Source organism: Podarcis filfolensis (genome assembly GCF_964270895.1).
Source record: "Podarcis filfolensis genome assembly, chromosome: 3".
Classification (NCBI taxonomy): Eukaryota; Metazoa; Chordata; class Lepidosauria; order Squamata; family Lacertidae; genus Podarcis; species Podarcis filfolensis.
In genome coordinates, this window is record NC_139606.1 from 79688248 (window position 1) to 79712468 (window position 24221).

The following is a 24221-nucleotide window of genomic DNA, read 5'->3' on the forward strand; positions in this document are numbered from 1 at the left end:
CTGCCACAAAGAAAACTCACAACTTACTTCTGTAGTGTGATGTTTGATTTTGGAAGTTATTCCTTGTAAAAATTATGAGAACCCACACCTTGGATCCATGTTTTGTGGCATGGCAGCAGGTTTCTTATTTTTTTGTTCAGTCAACCAAGAAACAAATGTCACATTTTCAGGAGGATCTATTTTACTGGCTCCAACCTGTGTGTGCATGCATGTGCCAAAGAAAGTGCACGTTGGTTTTCATATTCTACTTTCTCCTTTCCTCTCTCTTACTCCAGCCTCTCTTCCCCAACTCCTGTGTCACCCAACTTCCAGCCCCCTCCTGCTTTCTGCTTCCCCCACCCAGATAGTTATCCTTTCTCCCAGTTTTCTGTTCATTTGCTCAAGTGTTGTTCTGAGGTTTAAAAACCATACAGAGATGAAAGAGGAAATGAAGAACAACACTTTCCCTACTTCCTCTTCCACTGTTGTGTTGATCTGAGGCACACTTGGTGCTTAAGTAGGAAAGTGTGTCACTCTTCACCACTTCTTTCAGCATTATGTATTTTTCAAAGAAAAAGCACAAGCACTATCACCACCTCATGAAGGAGGGGGCTGCAGAGATTTTACAGGTGGTAGCTGAAGTCTTCAAAGGAGTCATTACTGAATTGGTAATTCCAGTAAAAAGCAACCAAGCTTTACCATTTTGTAACCTATTCTAATGCATAGGTAAACCAGTACAAGGATGATTATTTTAACACAGAAATACTAATAATTTGTAGCAAATAATTGGACAACCCTATGTGTGCTTCCTAAGTCCTGGTGCTTTCAATGGGGTTTATTCACAGGTAAGTGAGCACAGAACAATAGTCACACAGTGCAATTTTAAGCATTCTTGTTTAGAAGGAAATTCCTTGAGTTCAATGGAATGATAGAGCACATAGCCCTCTTTTGTTAATTAGATAATACAGTACAATCCTAAACTCACTCAGAGTTTAGGATTGTACTCTATTATCTAATTAACAAAAGAGGACAATGCTTTTTTAAAAAATTAAGCCAGTTTAACTGTGCTGTGTAAGAAACACACAGAATGTTCAGTGACTTTCGTGGTTGAATAGCTAGTAAAATATGCAAACACAGCATTCCAGTTATGTGAACATACTGGGCATATTTATTCTGACAAGATTTACCTTGCAGTAGTCCACAGTGCCAATATTTATAGAGGTCTAGCATGCCATTTCTGCCATGTCTTAAAAGTTCAAGAGATTCATAAAGCATCCCAATGGCAGACTAAACCATTAATTCATTTGCCTTGTCTATCTTATCTTTTTCATACATCTAGAAATTTAGAATCACCTTTTTAATCACCTCATGAGAATTAGAAAGGGGTTCTATACATGACTTCAGAAAAGAAGGGTGGTGTTCTCTACAAACTTTTATAATCCCATCCTATGTTACTTCATATTCTTAAATAAAGTCAAAAGAATAGTACGTAAATTTCAATGAGTTGTATCCATTGAAGTTGTCACACTCTTGCAATGGTTTCTGTTCGTGCAGTAATACTTCCACTGGCGTATGGATGGGGGGAGGGGGGAGCGCACCGTACCGGGTACCATTTGGGGAAAGGGTGCCATCGCGACCGCACTCCCAGGATGCGTACCACACGGAGGTCCGTTCTTAACCTGAAACTGTTCTTAACCTGAAGCACCACTTTAGCTAATGGGGCCTTCCACTGCCGCCGCATGTTCTTTGTTCTCATCCTGAAGCAAAGTTCTTAACCCAAGGTACTTTTTCTGGCTTAGCGGAGTCTGTAACCTGAAGTGTATGTAAACCTGAGGTACCACTGTATAGTGAAATCTGACTTCTAATAAGTTCTGTTACCTTTAAAACAATTTAGGTTTTATTTGATCTGGAAGAACTCTGAAGTTTAAGAAATGTATACAGAGCAAAGCCTTCAGCAAAACATATGATTCAAAATTAGAAAACTATATTTGGCCTGTGTGCATTGGTATGTTATCTCTGCAACCATAAGGACTAAATGATAAGAACAGCGTCCAAAGCTCATCATGCAGCTCTCCTGCCCATGCTGTTCTTGTAAGACATGATGCCGTCTTGCCCCAAAATGACAACTAGACACTCCGTTTTGGCAACCGTAACCTTGGTTTAAGGAGCTATTTGGTGCCCAGCTTATATATCTGAGTTTCTAATGCTGGACATAGAAATGATCTCAAATTTCAAACAGCAGAGTAAAGAGGTACATCTGCAGCATACAATGAAAACCATATTGTAAACAGCCCTGTGACCCTTGGCTGAAGGGCAGCATAGAAATCTAATTAATAATAATAATAACAACCGTAAATGAAAGTAACAGCCACACTTCTGTGGGGAGGGAATTCCACAAGCATCCCTTTCTTAAGGAAATTAGAGATCAGGAAACCCTTATATCAGTGCCTATAAATCAATATCAATGTTATTTTCAGGCATCTCAAAAAGACTGACTTTGGATTTCAAGTTTAAATAACATTGATCTGAAGAGGTAATGCTATCATTTGATCCCATAGTATCTTTTAAAATTGAAAACATTTTATACAAATAAGAAATGTTCTATTTCCTACATTCAAGAATAAGAAATGTTTCTCAAGTCTCTCTAGAGCTGCTCATCCAAAAGAGCTACAAAGCTCATGTCCTTACTTGAACTTCTTTCCTAGCAGTAACCTAATATGCGAGTTTCTCTTGCTGATGAATAGTTGTGAGCTACTTGAAACTGTGCAGGCATTTCATACATTCAACTTCTGGGGTGAGGGGTGGGGAATCAGTCTCCAGTATTACTCTCCCTTTAGTAAAGTGGATCTCCGGCATCGAACCACACTGGGCACATGCAGCAAGAAGAAAGCCAGAATGGGTTTCTCTTAAGGATCTCTTAAAAAATCTTACATTTGGGGAAGGGAATCTGCCTGCCTTCCCCACTCCAAATATTAGCTTAAATAAGAGTTGGCATGTGTGCACTTGCTTTTGTCACAGCAGTGTTTCACAGATGCTGTGTTGTGCTGCCTTGAAAGTACTTGTTAGAAAAAGAGGCATAAATTACAGAAACAAATTCATTCAGAAATTACTTTCTCTGAGCAGTTGCATGGGGCCAAAATCCCTGCCTCAATTACCATGTGCGGGCAAATGGAAGCAGAACCTTTCTACTCCTCTAAAGTGGTTCTTTGGGATATGGATTTCCCTCAAGAATTTTGCAAGCCAACATGCTTGTACTTCCTATTAATAGTTATTTGTTTAATGAATTTTTATCCTGCCCTTCCTTCTTGGGGTTCAGAGCAGCATTAAAATAAGCTAGTGCATGCTGCTGAAATCATGGAATTTTTATTCCTTCTCCCAGAGGCGGATTTAGGGCAGTGTGACCGATTCCGCCACACTGGCCACTGAGCAAAGTGGCCGCTGCAGAGCACTGCAACTATGACATAGTGAATTGAGCAGAACAGAAGGTGAGATGCATGGGGTGCCAAATTTTGGCCTTGCAGAGGGTGCCACTAAAATTTGAAAGATCAAAGTTTGCCCCTGCTCCTCCATTCCAACTGCTGCCATGTCAGGGAGGAAACAACTCTGAGTCTGTCTTGTTGTCATATGTGAATGTGGGTTTCCCCAAGCAAACAAGACTGTGGGTACTTTCCTCCCTGACACAGGTGCCTGAAATTTCAGCAATGGGCAGAAGCACACTGATTCTTCACATTAAATCATAGCTTATTTAAACTGTGGTTTAATGTGGCATGCAAACTGGGCCAATGAGCTACACTTAGATAAAACACTACTTTGAATTTAACAATGCATGCCAGGCCTAAAGATATTAAAGAGAATGAAATCTCCACTTAGACTGCACAATTGACATCCACCTGTACAATGACACTTCTTTCTTCTCCTCCTACATGCAGTTCCACATGTGCCCCCAAAATCTGCTAACACTCCAAGCAGATTTTGGGGGTGCACACAGTAGAAGAGAGGAAGGGGAAAGACAAGTCCACCACCAATGTCACCCACCAACCGCTGCTCAAACTATGCTACCAAATAATTATGCTAGCCATATGGAAAACAATCACACAGCATCAAAACTAGCAGACTCTTAGGCAACATTCTAAAATCCTTTCAGTCCCCAGGTCTCTACATTCCCATATAAGCAGACTAATATAGTAAGTAGTTAGAAGAGGAGTAGAAATGACAGGCTGCATAACATGTATCAAATCCAGAGGAGGAATATAACTATTCTAGTATGAGCTGCACCGCAACTTCAACTATGCATATCTATAAATCACATTAGCTACGCTTACTATGGATATACTGCGTATCAAGTGTCCTGAGGGCTACAGCTGAAAGGACACATGTGAAATCTTAGCCAAGCCTGTGGATTGCAACTACACTCTTAGTAAATTTCTGCTGAAAAGGTTAACAGTATTTTCCATGAAATGGAACAGGATCAGACTTCAGAACAAGCTTGAAATCCAGATTTTCCCAAGCAGCCAAATTCTAAATCCTATCACAGAATGATTAGTAACCCATTTATTTATTTATTTATTTATTTATTTATTTATTTATTTTATTTGTAGTGCTTATGCCATAACCTCTTAAGGCAACGCAACATTAAAAAATAATTAAAACACTATGAAATAGATAAAAGTTACTAAGATTGGTCAAATATGTAAATATGTTTCCCCATCTCTTCCATGTTCCAGCTTCCACTCACTTCTGAAACCTGCTGAGTCAACTAGATGTTACATCCCTCAAGGCTGCCGCTTCTTCACTGGGCTGCTGCTAACGCCCCTCATAGCCTCTGTTGGCAGATGAAGGAGGCACCAGAAGAAGCAAAAGTCTAGATACCGTGGGGTTCAATATATCCCCTATCACAAGTATTCCATCACACCATTTGCAGAAAACAGTGAAGTTTTATACACAAAATAGACTGCAGTTGTGGAATGAATAATATTTTTTTAAAAAAGAATTGCCAATTGCTCAGATCATGTTTCAGACATGAATGCAATCCCTGACCACAAGCTGATAATCCTAAAGTATCTTAACTGCTATGCATGTTGACTAGTTAAGTAAACATATGTCAAAGGAAAAATGAGATAATATTTTAACAAATTAACACTTTACTGCAAGAAAGCCGGTTGATTTCTGGCATGGTACATTACAAAGATTAATTTACCACTACTGTACACTGTTGTTTGCAATTGTATATGATCAAATAATCTGACAGCTAGAAAGACAGGCTTATTTTAAAACTGCAGATGTAATCACTGGGACTCTTAAAAGAAAAAATCTACACATTAGAAGCCCTTAGGATACCTACATGTAAACTACCTAAGAAAACAAGTTTGTTTGCTTATTTGTTTGTTTACACAAAAGTGTTTAGAATTAAAATCATTTCTATTTTTAAACAAAAGATAGTGATATCCTATCCAGCTGAGCAGTGGAAAGTGATCCCTCCAAATCTGTGATATTTGTATCAGTTTTGAAGGAACCCTGAGCCACATAGCTCATACTAGGAGAATGTGATTAGCAAATGGATTAATGCAAGCTTTTGGATCTGTTTCACGCCCAAAGAACTGCATAACGCTACCAGTGATGACGGGTGGAAATAATTCCATTGAGCTTTTCCCATTTCCTAAGTTCATTAGCAAAAACGAATGGATGTTAATTGCACATAAAAATTAGGCAAGCCTGGCAGTTGTGAAATTGTTACTTTTGTTTATTAGATACAAGGAAAATAAGCATGATAAATTAGATCACTCTAGGGCATCAGACCATTTCCCAATGAAAAATGAAAATTACTTTTCACAAGTTTGATAATTTTCCTATGCAAATTAAGGTAATTTCCCCAAAAGAGCAACACCAATGGAAACTATAGTTGAGGCTCACAATTTAACAATCTGAGAAAGTTAAAATGGTGCATGAAGATGGCAACTGATTCCACTTAAGAACATATAACCACATTGGCTCAGTGCAGCAGAAAACCATGCACCAGTTCTGCACACTGTTGGAGGCATACTTCAAATCAAATTAACATCCTTTTAAAAAAAAAGAATTTATTTTAAAAAGAAACCTGAGTTTCCCATGCTCATTTGCTAATTTGAAAGCAACTGGACTTCAAAGCCAGTTCCTTTGATGATGTCACACCTTAACAAGAGTTTCAAGGTATCACTTAATCACTCACTCATCATGGATGGTAAGCACTGCTGCTTACCAAACCAAGCCATTATCTAACAATGTGAACTCAGCAAAGAGATTGCTATCAGTTATACAGCAGTAATTGCTTTAAAAAACCAATCTATCATTACTCTTACAGCAGATTTATACCAAGGATGTCAATCTTTTTTAGAGATTTGTAAAATGCTGTAGATTAAAAATTCTCTAAATAAAAAAATGAGGAAGTTATAAGCAAATGGTGCACTGCTTTACCAATGAAAACTATGACCAGCATTCAGCATACTTTGAACTACCAAACCATCTATGCTATTGTTTTTGTGAGCAATAAAAGGCATTAAAAACATGCAAGATCCTTAACTAAAAGCACACAACCATTAAAAAGAATATTTAAACATGTAGATGAAGTGATAAGAAGCACTGCACCTCTGCAGAGTTATAAGAAATAAAGCATGCTTACTTATGAAGCAGTCTGCCCAATTCACTAAGTCTTTGGCACCTGATAATTTTTGTCCACTTCCCTCCCCTCTACATTAGATGAACAACATAGGCAAGTGTTTGCATAAATTATGTCCACCTGACTTTTGGTAATTCCCTATCATAACGTAGCCCCCGCTGTTTAGAAGAATTTCTTGGCCCTTCAGATGTTTTTCAGGGGATACATAGGAAGGAAGGAAGGAAGGAAGGAAGGAAGGAAGGAAGGAAGGAAGGAAGGGGAAAGGTGTGTTGCCTAAGGAGGCTCCCACTTGCACAACTTTGGATCCTACACAATATATGGGCCCACTCTTGAAGCAGCAGCAACAACAACAACACCATAGCCACCTAACCTTCACCAGAAAGTCCCAGGGCAGGATGCAACTATGTAAAATACATTAAAAACAGTTTAACAGAAATTACAGTCACAACTAGAATGGGTCCAGATAGATAGATAGATAGATAGATAGATAGATAGATAGATAGATAGATATACAGAGACAGACAGAAAGTCAAAGATCAGGTTAAGCTCATGATGAAAGCTGCTTAATGAAGGTGCCACAAACCCCCCTGTGGGTGTCTGCCACAGAGAATGCTTTCTCTCAGGGTGTCCCGCAACCTCAGCTTTTGAGGGCAGAAGAACTACCAAGAGGGCTCCAGTGTTCTGAGCTTAACACCAGAGTGTGTCTGTTGAGAAGGTGGCAACTGTTCAGATATTTGGGGCTTAAGTCATTTAAGGCTTTAGACACTAGTGTGAGCACCCTAAATGACATATAAAAATGAACAGGCAACCAATGAAGCTGTTTTAAAATAGGAATTATATGTGTTATAAATGGAACCCCAACAAGTGATTTGGCCCTTGCATTTTGGACCAGTTGATGTTTCTTCAAGGGCATGGGGGATAAGATGAAACCCTGCAAGACACCACAGAACAACTCTTTTTGAAATTGTTCCTGGAGGTAAGAGCAGACCTACTGAAGAACAATGCCCTCAACTCTGACCTGCCTGAGAAGCTCCAGAAGAATACCATGATCAACAGTATCAAGGCCACTGAGATCAGGAAGAACAAGAAGGGTTGCACTTCCCACATCTCTGCTGCCAAATGTCATCAACCAGGGCGACCCAGGTAGTTTCAGTGCTATGACTGGGCCTGAAGCCAGACTGGAATGGATCCAAGCAATCACTTTCTCCCAAACGTATCTGAAGCTGTGCCACAACACGCTCAAAGAGGGGATATTTGTTACTGGGCAATAGTTGTCCAACACATCTGACTGCAGGGAGGTCTATTTAAAGACCACTTTTTAATGCACCACTTCAAGGCGGGTACTTTCTCTCCTCCAGGGAAGCATTAATCCTCAGACACACCCAATCAACCCCCTACAGCTAAGTCCAAGAAGCCAAGGCAGGCAAAGGTGAAAGGGACAGGTGGTTAGTTGCATATTTCCAATCAGCTTGCCACATCCTCAGACCACAGTAATTGAAACCAAGCCAGTACAGAAGGATCAAAGAGCGCTCCATTGGACTTGCTCTGTGGCATCCAACTCTGCCCAAATTACAATTTGCCCAGTCTATACACAAATGTAACAGCTATCATTTCCTTCCAATGATGCCTGCAAACAAGCAAAGCATAATATGAAGAGATGCTCAGGGTTAGAGATGTGATGGGGGGGCAGATTTTTTAAAAAACCTACCGCTTCCCTGCAATTTTTCCAGTACTTTTCCCAAGCCTTCACATCTCTACTCAGGGTGTATTATACTTGTTCCTAATGCTAATAACCCATCATAGTCTAAGGTGCAGCGGTTCTGTAAAGAGGAATAAGGGGAAAATATGCTTATGAAGTAATACTGCCGATGACTTGGTAGTATGTGATCTTTGTAAGAAAACGCAGAATGTTGCTCAATGAGAAACTGATGTGTGGTTCTTGTTCCCTACTTCAACAGTTAAACAGACTTCAAGGTTTAGCCATTAATTGCACTTCAGTAGAAATCAGACTCACCACACTGATTTTTAGACACACTTTATGACCAGATTATCAAATGTACACAATATTTTTACAAGCTACATTTATACATTTTCATTTAAATGCAAACAAGAAAACAACGTGCAGCATATGCTGTACTGTATTGTAACACTGGTGATATGTTATCACTTCAGCAAATAATCTAATTTGCTTTCTCCTTATCTGAAAGTTGTTCCATCAAAAGCAGGCATTGGAAAGCACCATTTTAATAGAACAAACTGGGATGAGATTGTGTGTGTTAAAAATCTCACTTCTAAGAATTGTGAAGGTTTCAGATTTCTGTGAATAGGACTATTATTTAAGTCAGAGGTGGGGACTTGTGGCCTTCCAATGTTGTTGCAAAACAGAGTGCTGTGAGAACAGAATACTTGGACTAGATGGGCCTTTGCTCTGATTCAGGCTTTTCTTGTGTTCTTAACGTTCAACATGAAGAAGTGTTCTACAAAGTTTGCCAACCATTTTGACACTTTTTGGTTGTCCTAACAAAAGTGTATTAGCCTTTCAATATTTTCCCTTCTTTCTCGTGATCAATTTACTTGAAAATTTTATTTTTCTAGTATTTTTCTTTGCAAAACCATGGGTTATTTCTCAAACCTTATTTATCTTGCAAGTTCACACCAGACAGATAAAAAACCAGGATCTTAACTGTTTTTGCCCCATAGTAAAAAACACAGTGCAGCTTTTTATACATGTTAAGACTTGCTGAAAATTTTCAGCTTCTGCCAGTCACTGACAGTTTGCAAAAGATATGTAGGACTATCTTTACGAGGGCTGCCCTTGAAGAAAACTCAGAAACTTCAACGGGTTCAAAATGCAGCAGGCAGATTAATGTCTGTGTTACCTTCAGAACTCATATAATCCATGTTCTAGAACAGCTGTATTGGGCTACCAGTTTGTTTGTTTTCATGCTAGATTAACACTCCAAATGACTTATACTTCAAATATGTGAAGGACTGTCTCCTCTACAGGCCCCCTTCCCCTTGTGAAAATCTGCAGAGGGGCTTCTTGGTAGTTCTTCTTCCCTCAGAAGTTGCGGGTGAGAAAAGGCATGTTCTGTGGCAGCCCTTAAGTGATGGAATGTGCATCTGGTTTCTTATACAGCTTTCAGCAAATGTTGAAGATGTACCTCTTTATCCTGGCCTTTAACACCCAAGATATGTGTTTTCAGTACTGGACCTATTCTGTAATTGGCTCCAAATGTTTATAATTCTGAATTTTAAATTGCTGTAACTCTGCTGGTGAAGGGTAAGTAATACATTTAATAATACTAATGACATTTAACTGAACCGTAGCATATTAAGTGGACATTTATTCACATATATTTGGGACCCATTAATCCTACCAGAAACACTGGCTTTCACTGTCCTTGGAATCAATGTCAGAAATTATTATGGTGCTTTGTCTCTCCCACCAATCAACACACAAGGAACTCTAGGACTTGTAGTTCTCAAGAATCACACAGAAAGACTGGTGCTTCCCTGTCTCCCCAACTCTTAAGTCCTAGTTAAACTACACAAACAGATTATCTTTTAGAGAAGAGCATGGGTCAGCAACTCACTTTTCAAAATGTTGCTTCATCTGCCTTAATGTAGCTTCTTATTGGCTTCAACAGATCTTGTAAGATCTGGTCCACAAGTACATAAACACAGGGAAATAAATATAGTCAGGCAATTTACTGTATATTTACTGTAGTAAATTTACAATTTACTGTAGTCCCATTTCCTCATTTAGAGAGTAAAGGGATTGCCGCCTAAGCCGTCACTCCTTCAGATTTTCAGGCCATAGAAAATTAGGGTGAATGTACATTACTTACATTAATAACCCAGGATAGTCAGGCGATATATTTCCACCTGAAAAGAAGGGCCATAGTTCAGTGGTAGAGCCAGAGCTGGCTTCATGCTGGGTGCCCTGCCACCTCTACCAGCAGTAGAGAAGCGCCCCTGGGTATAGCATATGCATGCCAGATATCCTTGGTATCTTCAAAGCTAGGCTGAGGAAGGCTTCTGTCAGAAACCTTGAAAACACCTTACAGTACATGTATTAGCCAGTGTCAACAATACTAAGTTAGATAAATCAGTGGTCAGACTTGGTACAAAGTAGCTTTCTATCTCACCCATCTACCCACCCTACAGCTAGGGATAATGCAATCTAGGAGAATGCATATCTGGGAAAGGGAACAAAGCGGACAGCTCTATAATTTTCAAGTAAGACACAGAGCTGAGATTTGGAGATCTGTTAGTTCAGGCAGAGAAAGCATTCTTGAGAACTGCCTGTCTTTGGAGATTTTATATGACACTGTATATATGTAATTAAAAGTAAAATAATTCAAAATTCTATAAATCTCTGCTGAAATGGAAGGAAATCCAGATAAACACTATGTCCCTGGAACTTCTCACAGCTCAGAAAAGTGAGACAGAGCATAACAGTGTATTACTAATTTCAACACAACCAACTATGATATGAACAGGTGCTTACATTTGGAGCAGATAAAAAAGTAAAGTGTGTATAAACTTTTGTAGCTTCTAAATATGGGGTGGTATTCAAAGTGAGTCCTGCTCAGAAGAAGTGTGCATGCACACGAAAGCTCATACCAAGAACTAACTTAGTTGGTCTTTAAGGTGCTACTGGAAAGGAATTTTTTTTTTTTTTACTATGGCAGACCAACACGGCTACCTATCTGTAACTGCTCAGAGTAAACAGCCATGACTAATTTAGGTTCATTAACATCAAGTTGATCTACTTTTGAGCAGGACTTAACTGAATACAACCCATCGTTATTTGTGGCAAATATATGTACACAGGATTATGCACATACTTTCTTATATATCGGTATAAGAGAAGTGTCATTTGAAAAAACAGTTGGATCAGATTCTTAAAAACAACAACATGGCAGCCTTAGTTTTTTCTAAGTAGTCTAGGTATGGCAGGTCTTTTGATTTTTTTCAACTCCTAAGCACAGAATTCCTACTTCATTGTTTAAGGCTGAGAAAGCACTTCCAACCTGTGCATGTTCTGAAATACACAGACTACAATTTAGGAACAAAGTAACCAAAGAATTGTGTATGAACTTCTATGGATTCAACAGGGCACTTTGCATCACCACCTCTTGAGCTTCCTGCTCTTTCTCCACCCCTCCCCTGCCCTTCTGAAGACTGGAGAATCCTAAGGCTGTGTAAGAGGCTGCATTAGTAAGATGAAAACAACCCATGTTTTGTGTATGCAAAGCAGAATTTTAGGCATGCACATGGTGCACTTTGGATCCTAGGTAGTCCTGGTTGCAATTCTGATAGAGACTGCAGGGCCATTACCTGTTCTTTGGATTATCCGTTTCCATCAAAATCACTTAATAAAAGATAATAGACGTTTTGATAAGGATTTTTCAATTGAATTTAGGATCTTAACATTACCTGTATTATTTAAACAGCATTATCCACGTACTTGGAAGAAATTAGCTATACCAGATTGGCCATAAGAAGAGGCAGAAAAAGAGAGAAGCCTGGGTCTAGGATCTCTTTCTTTAGACATCAGGTATCACACAGAAGAAAACAGGAGGACGCTTGTTTCTTATTTTGGGCAGGCAACACAACAGGAGCGGTACACCTGAGATGAACCTCTCCTCCCGCCAGTGAACTCATGATGGAGCCTCAAGGAAGACAACAGCCTCCTGGCGAAGGGGCTGGCCAAGGCCTTGCCAGCAGCTCCTTCAGCCGCCTCTTTTCCGCCGCTGCATTTCGTTCGCCTGGGCGAAGAGCTGCCGCTGCTGCACTGCAGGGCTGCCCGAGGAGAAAAAGAAGCGGACGGCGGGAAATGGCCGTAACCGTCAGAGTAGAGAGAGATAAAAGAAACACCGGGGGGGGGGGAGGAAGGAACAGGTCGCTGCCGTCCTTCCCCACCGCCGTCCGTCACAAAGCAGCGTAGTCGGCCGGGGTGGGGAGGCGGCTCGGCGGCTCCAGGCGCTCGCAAGGAAGCAGCAGCCCAGCTCAGTCGCAACAATGGAGGAAGCGGGAAGAGACGGCTATGGGGGAAACGAAGGGGAGAGACTCGCCTGACGGCCAGCTGGTTAGACCTAGGCGGCGGGTAAAAAGCGCGGCGCCCGGCCTGAGCGCGGCAGTTACTATAGAAACCGAGGCGGCGGCGGCGGGAAGAGCCGCGGGGGGTCCGCTCTCGTTCTCTCTCTGCGGCCCGTCGCCTCCCCGCGCGCGCCTCCGGGAGTTCAAGGTGACTCGGCCCGCCCAGCTCCTCACCTGGCACCTGCAGACGATGTCCGCATCCTGCGCCAGCAAGTCCACCACTTTCCCTTTGCCCTCGTCGCCCCATTGTGCCCCCAGCACCACGGCCACTTTATTGCCGGGGTGCCGTGAAGCGGCCCCGCCGTTGGGGATGGTGGCGGCGGCGGCGGGCGTGGAGCCGCTTTCAGACATGGCTCCCGCAGGCGAAGGTTTCCGTATTGCTCTTAAGGCACATGCGAGGAGCAGAGGAGGAAGCGGCGCGCCCGACTCCGCCGGCGACGGCTACCTCATCCCCGCCTTCCCTCACAGTTGCCGCATCCCGCTCCGGCTCCTGCTGCCGCCTACAGGCCTCCCTTTGGTATCCCGCTCCTGCGCGTGTCAGGAGGCCCGCCCCTTCATCTGCATAATATGTTAAATGCCGGCGCTTCGTGCCCATATATAGAAGGAACTACGCTGCCCATAGTGTCGCGCGGCTAACTTCGCAGTCTCGCCGTGAAATGGCCGCGGGTCATGCTGGGAAACGCAGTCGCCCCGGATCTCGCCTCAGCTGGCGGGACGGCGCGCTGCTCGCTCGCCCCACTGTGGCCATCCGCGCTGTTCTTAGTAGACGCAGAGCGAGCGCGAGGCAGCGTCGGTTGCTAACGGCGGTTTGGGGGCCGTTCTTTTGGCAGCGCTGATGGCGCGCTTTTTGTCCCCGCTTGTGTGGGCCAAGCCCCTGCTGCTCTGCCTCTGGTTGAACGGATGCTGGGCAGTGTGGAGGTGCGGGAGAGAAGGATGGCCCGGGGGGCTGAACGGGTTGGGAAGGGGATGTCAGAGAGGCAGGTTTAAGGGTGCGAGAGGGGAAACGAGGAAGTGAGGGTGTCCATGGCTCAGGGTAGCGAGCGGCCCTCATGGTGAGTGCAGGTTGCATCTTGTGAAGAGAAAGGTAACAGATATGAGGCAGAGCACTCCCCTAGCCGGCCACCCAGGGGCCGTTACAGTGGTACTTCGGGTTAAGTACTTAATTCGTTCCGGAGGTCCGTTCTTAACCTGAAACTGTTCTTAACCTGAAGCACCACTTTAGCTAATGGGGCCTCCCGCGCCGCCGGAGCACGATTTCTGTTCTCATCCTGAAGCAAAGTTCTTAACCTGTGGTAATATTTATGGGTTAGCAGAGTCTGTAACCTGAAGCATATGTAACCTGAAGCGTATGTAACCCGAGGTACCACTGTACTTCGGTTTGCTCACTCTTCTCAGTCCGAGAGCCGCATTTGGAATCCCCTCCGAGGGTTGCATGCCAGTGGTGGGCATAGTGAAAGTGAGCACAGCCAGTGCACTCTCCGACATGGAAGGCGGCTGACAAATTAGGCGAAGGGAAGGTCGTCTGGCAAACACACTCGCACTGCACCTTACTAAGATACATTATTTGTCTATAGTGAATAGGTTTATTAACAGAACCATGTTACCATGTTGGCAGAGACGAACTGAAAGCAGGCAAACCATCTTATCCAGTTCTCTGCCATATTTGTGCTGGTATGGCAGAAGTGAGGACAGAGTGGCATTTTCCCTCCTGCGGCTATTTCTGGTTGTTATTTTTGCAGCCAATTTCCCTCTCGTTATTTCCAGTGGAAGAGAAACTGCATGTACACAGGGCTGGCATATATTTTCCCCATTTCAGAAGCATGTCAGGGGGCGGAGAATGCTATGGATCCATTCATTGGCAACATGCCATCACCAGACTGCCCTCAGCATGCACCCTCTTTGCGTCTACAAACACTGGAGCTTGTAGTGTTGGAAGGCAAGGACTAGAATTTTCCATGACAGCAGTGTGGGAACTCTCACAACAGACCTCTCACTTTACCCTCAGAGAAGGATCAGTGGTCTCTGGGATGTCCTCCCAGGACATCCCTGGACTGCTTTATCCTGTGAGATCAGCAGAGAGACCTTCAAATATTTTCTGCTTCTCTTGGTTTATTCAATTCATACCTGAGCAGGGGAAACAGGCCAAAAAATCCAACAGATACCAACAGATAAAGCAGACAGCTGGATACAGTAATTCTTTAAGGAAGCAATGAATATCTACCGGTAATTGATCAGACCAGGGTTCCTCAAGGAAGCCAAGATATTTAAATCACAAACTGCATGTATAGTATAGAGGTGTGCGTGTGCTCATTAACATCGAAAAACTATGAAGAGTTTTGCCTGAGCACCTTGTTTTTTACTGTCTTTTCAGATATGAAACTTCAGTAGGGCATTATATTCTATTTACTGCAAGAACTGGTGTAAGTACTTCATGTTTAAGACTACTGTCCATACATAGGCTAAGATCTAATTTGGCAAGTAGAACTGGGTCAAACCTTGAACCACCTTGTTACTGTAACTTTACTCATTCCCACCCCGAAAGTCAAGTGACTTTTGCCTGCCCCAATTTTCTCCCTTACGAGGGGCAGGGAGGTCTGGTGGGGGCAGTGGGAAACCATGAGCCATCCCTAGTAACAAGGAACATCCCAGAAATTGGTCATTCCACTGTCATAGCTTTCAAAAATTTACAAAAGTAGGCTGGAGAATTCACTGCTGAATTCCAATTCATGCAGAAATCCAACACAATAATTTGTGCCAGGATTCCCAATATTTGATTAAAGTCATTTTGGCAGCTTTGGGCTTGAGTGATTCCAAGTTATCTTTTCTTTGTCTAGATACATTTAGTGTATGAAGGGCCTTCATTTGTTGAATGGGAATTTTCCGTATTATGTACTATTGATGATAAAAGGTAAGGAATGCAAAAATGTGTAACACAGATGTGGGGCTGTCCTGGGGGAGTGGAATAGTGAATGCCCTGTGTTCTATGTGCTCCATGGGGAGTATGCTCAAACATGAGCCCCAGTTGAAGACAATACATGCTATATTGTCTACGCTGGGATTAGCTCAGTTGGTAGAGCATGAGACTGTTGATCTCAGGGTTGTGGGTTCAAGCCCCACATTAGGCAAAATATTGCTGCATTCCAGGGGGTTGGATTAGATGAGCCTTGTGGTCCCTTCCAACTCTACATTCTATGATTCTAACTCCAGCTTTATTGGGCTTTCACCCACAGTATAGACTCAGGCCCCTAATCTCACACTCCCTTCTTCAGGCAATACAGTCCCTTTAGTGATCAGACTGGTCCTACTAAGCTTGCTTACTCAGTGAAAAGGTTTCCCCACTTTATGGTGGCTACAGGACAACAATATCCCCCTTTGAAAATTTATGAGACTTGGGCAGTGATAAATTCAATGATCTTCTTATTAGCCCCTTCTGCAAACAGCCTAGGGTTACACATAGTTAGAAAACATTCTGTCAGAGGCAGTCTGAGAGGGATATGCAGGGGGGGAAATATGGGAGTATGGAGAAGGAAAGAAGAAAATGGAATATGCTACTACTGAAATCCATGTTTTTTTGTTAACAAGGAGAACAGATAATTTTTCTGGACCCATAGAGCAGGTGGATTATGATTTTAAAAAGATTTGTCACCTAGGGCTTGCCGATCAGAAGGTTGGCAGTTCGAATCCCCGCAACGGGGTGAGCTCCCGTTGCTCGGTCCCTGCTCCTGCCAACCTAGCAGTTCGAAAGCACGTCAAAGTGCAAGTAGATAAATAGGTACCGCTCCAGCGGGAAGGTAAACAGGGGTTCCTTGCGCTGCTCTGGTTCACCAGAAGTGGCTTACATGCTGGCCACATGACCCGGAATCTGTATGCCGGCTCCCTTGGCCAATAAAGCAAGATGAGCACCACAACCCCAGAGTTGTCCGCTACTGGACCTAATGGTCAGGGGTCCCTTTACCTTTACACACAGAAGACAAACTGCCACCTGGAAACATGAGGAATGTTAAAATGTTTATATGTTCACACAAATTGTCCTTTAAATAATCATGGTTTGGATAATAGACTTTTGTCATAGAGTCTCCTAGCACGGCTTTATTATTTCTACCCTGTTACCTCACAGTTGTGTGATAAAGATTAGACTAGGTCTGTGATGAAGAAAAGTCCTTTTGCAGGAGGTTATTGGTATTACAGTTCTTCCACAGTGACTTGCAGATGGAAAGAAGGCTTTTTCAGGAGGCTCCAATTAGGCTTTCTCCCAGTTGAGATCAAACACCCTGGAATCTCCATCTCCTGACTGCCAGTGGCCAGTGAAAGTCTCTTGGAAAGGCATTGAGGGTTGGAAAGGAACTGAACATAGGTAGTTGCCTCCATTCTCCTAGTGAAAATGGCAAAGATGTTTAGGAAAGAAAATAACAGATGCTGGAGATATAAGGAAAAGAAGGAACATTTTATCGTATGTGGTGGAAATGCAAATGTATTAAAAATACTGGGAAATGATATATAATGAATTGAAAAAAAATGTTCAAAATGAACTTTATTAAACACCCTGAAGCCTTTTTGTTGGGTATCTCAAACCAAGAGCTGCCAAAAGAATAATGGATACTATTTATGTATGCTACAACAGCGGCAAGAATCTTGATTGGATAATATTGGAAGATGGAAGAAATACCATCAAAGGAACAATGGCAAGAAAAATTGATGAACTATGCAGTATTAGCTAAGCTAACAGAAACTACGAGAGGACAAAAAGATCTTCAAAAGAGTCTGGGAACCATTTACAGTCGATTTGCAGAAACAACAAAATGGACTGGATTCACTGGCAGGGTTCAAAAAAAACGTTCACAACTTTATTTCAGTAACATATATCTTGGAGAAATGATAAGGGAACTTTTATATAAGAAAAGCAGGATACAATAAATAAAGCTAAATAACTCAGCAGAGGGGGAGTTGAGGGAAGTCCAGAGGAGGGGAGGGAGAACAGTGGTATATAACATGATGATTGAGATCTGTATCTTTATTTGTTATAAAATTCAATAAATATTCATAAATAAATGTCACCTTAAACCTAGGTTATGGGTGCAACAATAGGTAGTTGCCTCCATTCTCAAATGACATACAAGGGCTTAGTTGTTCTCACTTTCTTTTCCTGATGCTAAAAAGAATGTTTGGAAAGGGCTCAACTCCCTGATGGTGAGGACATGGCAGGGCAGCATGAGAAGGCTGCAATAGCCACACTTCATCTGATCCCAGCCAACCCTGCACCGCTTTGTGAAGCTGGGATCTAATCTGAATGATTCGCTCGGTGACAGGATTTTATGTCAGGCCTGCTAATAGGTCAGAGTTAGAAATCTGAGTGGAAAAAATGAGTCAAAAGTACTGGGAACATCTCTTATAGAATCGGATTTGGCAGGTGCAGGTGTTTCCTGTGGTAGGCAGACCAGGTTGATCATTACTGCTCCAGTACTGAGACCTGACTGATTGGTGGAATAATCAATATATTGGTCCCCTTCTAAGAGTGGGGTTGTCATTTTTATTTTTAGAGGGAAATATGTCCAGGGTCTCATCAGAGTTATTATATTTATTATTGGTCAAATTAATATTGCCAGTTCCAAACCTTTTAAGGGGTGTTGCAATATCCATCAATTCCCTTTGGCAGTTTAACTGAGGTCCCATCTGCTGGACTTTGCTGTGATTTCCTGTATTGGTTATAGTCCGGGGGCTTCTTGAGTATCTTTTCTGTTTATTCCCCCCCCCTTGAGCTGCACTCAGTGTCATCCGTGTAGATAATGATTTTCTTCCTTCATCTAAGAGCATTCTAATTGGGCATATAGAAAGGGAAGCAATAAGCCTCTTCATTCTGAGCTGCATACTGGGTGTGATGGAACTTTCGAAGGTTAGCAGCACTGTCCAAGTTTGCTTAGTACCAGAGAGTTTGTCATACTGTTCAAGGTCTACAGAATGTGGATCAATGCATGGTAGATAGTTTAATGAATGAATAATCATGCTTTTATTTCCCCATCTTCCTTGGCTTAGAGGCAGTAGTGCCTCACTGGTCCCAGCCTTCTGGGCTGCTGGGCAGAGGCTGGGGGACAGGAGGACGATCTTTGCCTTCGCTCGTCCCTGTCCCCGTCCAACTCCTGGGCGGGGGCACACAGAGAATGTCAGCCCCCTCAATATACAGGTGATGAGCACTCACCCAGTGGTGGGGGTGGCGGCCCCCTCAGTATTGAGGTGGGCTGATCCCCCTGCCCCAAAATATTGAGGGTCTGAAGCCCCTTCTGCCCCCTATACCCAGCACCCCTGTTTAGAGGGATATTTGCAATTTGCAGCATTACTCTGTTACTTTGTAATATTAAAATGCTAGGAATTATCTGAGTGGAGGTTTGTCAATGCAAATATGGAAATATGATGCTAAAGCTGTTGATTATAAAATGCATAAAACATATAAGAGGATCAAATTACAATTGAATGGATCAATATATTTTTCTATAACTAATACATATATTTAGGGCTATAATATAGTGTCAGTGCTAAGTAACTTCACACTAGGCATGTTACTTACCGGTATTTTTTATTACGCTAGTTCACGTACCCCAGAATTGAATTGTCCAGTTGCTGGAACTCATATGGTTAAACCAAAGATTGGGGGGTCTCTGGTAAGTTGTGAATAGTTTCTGTTTAGTTCCTGAATTACTACTGTGGTACAGTGGTACCTCGGGTTAAGAACTTAATTTGTTCCGGAGGTCCGTTCTTAACCTGAAACTGTTCTTAACCTGAGGTACCACTTTAGCTAATGGGGCCTCCCACTGCTGCTGCACCGCCAGAGCACGATTTCTGTTCTCATCCTGAAGCAAAGTTCTTAACCCAAGGTACTATTTCTGGGTTAGTGGAGTCTGTAACCTGAAGCGTCTGTAACAGTGATTGAGTTAGCTAGTAGTAGCTCCCTATTCAAAATTAACCTACAGTTTTTCTTGCTCAAGTAGTAGGGTGAAATGAGTGGTGGCGTATATATATATGTTATATACAGTATATGCATATGCGTGCACACACATTCCCTTAGGCTTTTTTAGACTTTTTATGTATAATCCACTTTTAATATGTATCTTCAAAAAGTAATCGTGACCCAGAACCAACAATTTACTTCCATCTTATTCAAACATAAGTTGGAACTTAACTTTTGAGCAAGCACGTAAAGAGAGTATATTCTGGATATTGAAAAGGTTTTTTAAAATGTATTTAAATGTTTTCTGCTCATCTTAAACATCTGAGATTTGAATTACAGTAAAAAAGGCAAAAATAAAATAATAGGACAACATAAGAAATACTCAAGACCATCGAAGGAAACTATCAACTAAAGGGATAACAAGTTCTTAGTTGATGTCTTAGAGATGTACCTCTAGGACTTGATCAAATGTTCTTGGCATATACCACTTACTTATACCACTCAAGTATTACACTCTTCCATTTGGAACTGACTCAGTCCATTAATTGCTTTGTTATTCAGATAGAAAGATAGATCACTGGTGGTTTTTCATCTTAGAGAGGGGGAAAATTTGATTAAGCTCGTACAGTGACTTGACAGCCAGCGTTAGAACACATTATGAGATTTGATGGCAGAACAGATACCAGGCCACATGTTCTGTTATCTTAAGGGTATAGTCCTCAACGATCATTCATTGACCCTTCTCCTTGCATTTTCTGATGTAGTACAAGCAACTCCCGGTTTGCACAGGGGGCTGTGTTTCAGGTCACTACGTGCATCAGTAGTCACACATAAGCCTGTTCCACCCCCTTCCAGGGCCGAAAATTGTCATTCTCTGTAAAGAGAAAAAGAAATGTAGACAACAAAATAGGACATAAGACAAAAGTATTATTGGAGGACAGGCAAAAAAGGCAATTGTATCCTTCTTGGAATTGTGTACAAATTTAATAAATAATTGACCAAGTCATACTATAAGTTGACCCAGTGAAATGAGTTGGGAATGGGCCGTAGCTCAGCGAGTCAAGCATATACTTTGCTTTCAGGTTCAGTCCTCTATATTGCCAGGTCTGGAAAGATTCCTGCCTGAAACCCTGGAGAGCTGCTACCAGTTATAGTAGATGGTGAAGGTAAAGGACCCCTGGACGGTTAAGTCCAGTCAAAGATGACTATGGGGTGCGGCGCTCATCTCGCTTCAGGCTAAGGGAGCCAGCATTTGTCTGCAGACAGCTTTCCGGGTCATGTGGCCAGCGTGACTGAACAGCTTCTGGTGTAACGGAGCACCGTGATGGAAGCTAGAGCACACGGAAACGCCATTTACATAAACACCATTTACGTAGACAGTTCTTAGCTACTTAGTTAGTGGTCTGACAAGCAGCTTTGTATGTTTCTATCTTAAGTCCATTGATTTCTGTGGGTCTACTCTGACTATGAGTAACTTGATTAGATAAAATTTGTAGACAAAACAGAATTGTAACATGCTACAGTATGTGAAATGCAAGATTACTGACACCAGTGGATTTCAAACTCCTTATACTGTAAAGCAAAATTATTTTATTTGCAACAGAATAAAATATCTAACTTCCTTTCCTTTCCCTTTTAGACGTTTCAGGATAGGGAACGCTACTTGACTATAAATGCTGATTTAGATTGTTTCTTATGGTATGTGTATACTTCCTTCGCAAGGTAAGATTAAACATATTTTTCAACATAATATATTCATTCGCATACAGTTGCATTTTTTCTTTGAGAACATTTCCTTATTATACACACTAAACATGATAATGTATATGTGTATGTGTATCAATAATGGAGGTGTATTAAGCAGATGTATTAAGCTGAATTAACAACATTCATTTGCTATAAGGATTCCTAAATTATCTTTGTTTTGACCATTTTTTGAAGTGTTTTTATGCTCACTAAATATTCAATTTTTTTACTTTGTAGATCATCATTACATAGTGATCATGTGGTAAGAACTCTGAGATATGTATGTGTCTTATTGCTTTATGTTGTGATTCTAAATACATGCCCCAATCTCAAATATGTTTGCAAAATTGCATAACCATCAGTTCTGTTGTATGCCCAGTACCAGTTAGTGGTTCTTTGCAACCATCAGCAGCACATCCCCACATCTAGCTAGGAGATTTTACTACTTCTCAGAAATTTAGAATCAAACTCTTGGGAAACAAGACTCATTTGTTTTAATGCAGGGATGGCTACCCTGCGATTCTCCTGATATTGGTGAACTGCAGCTTTCACCATCTCTATCCAACATGGTCAATGTTCAGCGATGATGGGAGTTTTAGTTTAGCAATATCTGGAGGGTGAAATGTTAGCCACCTCTGTTTTAAAGGAATTTGTTTTTTAGAAACACACATTTAGGATTGAACTAGAGTTCGGAATATATGTATAGTGACAATTAATGGATTTATTTATAGATAAATTGATGATATGAATGCATTAGAAAGATAATGCATTTATCCCAGTAATGTTGAGCTAATGAATTATTCTATTATCTTTTGGCTAGGTGGCAATTCAGTGCACATTTGTTCAATAGATTTCTCAGCACACTTCTGCCATGACTGAATCATGTAACATTTTGAATCTTTAACTTTAAAGTCCCAATTTTAGGGACTTACAGCACTGCTTGAAAAACTTTTGCTATTTGCAAAGGGCTTTCAGACAGTCTTCTCTGGAGGCTCAAATGTGGCAGGGATGGTCTGTCTCAAAGCCCATTGAAAAGACAGCTGTTTATTCTTCTCACATCACCTGATCAGGAGGGAAGAAAAAAATGTGTCTTTTTGAATGATTGGCTGCAGAAATCCTGCATTCAACTGATCCTTCCAAAAGGGTCTGCTTTGTGTGGCTGTGCATGCCTTTTTCCTCCTGTTTGCAGACAGCCCTTTGCAAACTGCCCCATGCTGCTCCTTCCAGAAAAGGATGAGCCCTTCTTACATACCCTCTCACCTTTTCACCTATGAAGATTAATTTCCTATCTTTATTAATTTTTTATGCTAAACCTAGCAAATCTATTGGTTAAATTATGGCTCCATACTCAAAATGGCAATATATTGTTTTAATAGAGATTTTCATCACTACATCCTGTTTTCTGTGACTTTACTAAACCATAGAATTACCTGATGTCTTTTTCTTAAAAACATAATGTTATCTCAGTTACTCTTTTCACCTGTTTTCAGCCATGAAATGCACTCTCAGTACTTTTGCACTTGGATATCTTTGTTATAGGAAAATCATATTTACCTGAATGCTTATAAAACTTTAAACTTTAAAACAGGGACTATTAATTTGCTTTTAAATAGTCAGCTTACATGGTTAATATAGTTCTATAACACAAAATGGCCTATAATTCACAGGAAGAAACAGTATTGTTCAAATTCATCAAAATTTGCAAAATTTTTCATTTTTTATTTGCCAGACTCTGGTTGTATGGATTTATGACCCAGAAAATGCTGATAGTAAAGAAATGAGCCATACTGCAAAAGGACCACCAGAAGTATGTTATCCTCCCTTCATAAACTAACTTGAAATGGGAAGTAATGAAATATCCATATTCCTATGGAAACAAAGGGCTATATATTCAACTAAATAATTGCACCAGTATATAATTGTATTAATTAAACTTTAAAATATGTTGTTTATGTATTGGTTGTATTTTTTCATTTTTTCATAAACTGTCCTGGAAGCTCTGCCAAAAGATGGTATAGAAATATTTTAGATAAATAAATAATCATACCTTCTATTTAAAGCAACTTTTAGTATAATTTGTTTGCCCAGTTTATTAAAGTATTAAGGTCACAAATTGCTTTCACTAGCAGGCCATTGATTTACATCACTGAAGCTAAAATTTCCTCTGGTCCAAGATAGCTATCCCAGTCTCTTCCAACCCAATCGATTGATTGTTGACGTAGAATTATTATCTGAAAGGAATGTCAATATCATATTTATTTAATATTAATACTTCAGGTTTGAGCCTGGTCCTGGGAAGTACCTATTTCAAAGATAGCATTTTAGATATGAAAACAGATAAGACTTTAAATATATATAAGCAAATTTTGAAAATATACAACTCATTCCATTTTCTAAACAGCATTCTAAGACACTTTCCAGACAGTTCTTGAATTTGGGACAAACACCTTCAGTTAAGATGTTTCACCTCAATAAAGACAGCAGAGAATCGGAAGAATCAGAATATGCAGATGACGGGTATTGCTCATTTACATTTTTCTGAATTTGTCTTTTTAAACAATCATTTTAATTAAATATTTTCTTGAATTACAAAAGTACATACAGTGTCTCAGTTTTCCGTTCATAGCATTTTTTCAACAGATCAGTTATATTCGATGTGAGGCACTAACATTATAGTTACAGGTAGGTAGCCATGTTGGTCTGCCGTAGTCTAAACAAAATAAAAAAATTCCTTCCAGTAGCACCTTAGAGATCAACTAAGTTTGTTATTGATATGAGCTTTCGTGTGCATGTTTC

At 41.0% G+C, this 24221-nt stretch overlaps 2 protein-coding genes across 11 annotated transcripts in view; one reads left to right on the top strand and one right to left on the bottom strand.

Moving 5' to 3' along the window:
- The window catches only part of ADSS2 (adenylosuccinate synthase 2), a gene marked incomplete at its 5' end in the record, with an annotated part of 28165 nt that extends 14892 nt beyond the window's left edge, over positions 1 to 13273 (bottom strand). The window contains one exon of one of the 2 annotated variants that reach the window (XM_083604335.1): positions 12914 to 13273. In XM_083604335.1, the coding sequence (XP_083460461.1) occupies positions 12914 to 13090 (177 nt within the window). The remainder of the gene's footprint in view (positions 1 to 12913) is intronic. The other variant, XM_083604334.1, reaches the window with a different exon arrangement.
- A 217-nt stretch (positions 13274 to 13490) lies between these two features.
- CATSPERE (catsper channel auxiliary subunit epsilon) overlaps positions 13491 to 24221 on the top strand; it is a 47234-nt gene continuing 36503 nt past the window's right edge. For 2 of the 9 annotated variants that reach the window (XM_083604244.1, XM_083604245.1), the window contains exons 1-8: positions 13524 to 13657; positions 15111 to 15159; positions 15574 to 15647; positions 19320 to 19392; positions 21319 to 21401; positions 21663 to 21687; positions 23155 to 23232; positions 23827 to 23942. In XM_083604244.1, coding sequence (XP_083460370.1) covers positions 13575 to 13657; positions 15111 to 15159; positions 15574 to 15647; positions 19320 to 19392; positions 21319 to 21401; positions 21663 to 21687; positions 23155 to 23232; positions 23827 to 23942 — 581 coding nt within the window. In that variant the 5' untranslated portion in view covers positions 13524 to 13574. The other 7 variants (XM_083604246.1, XM_083604247.1, XM_083604252.1 and 4 more) reach the window with 7 other exon arrangements.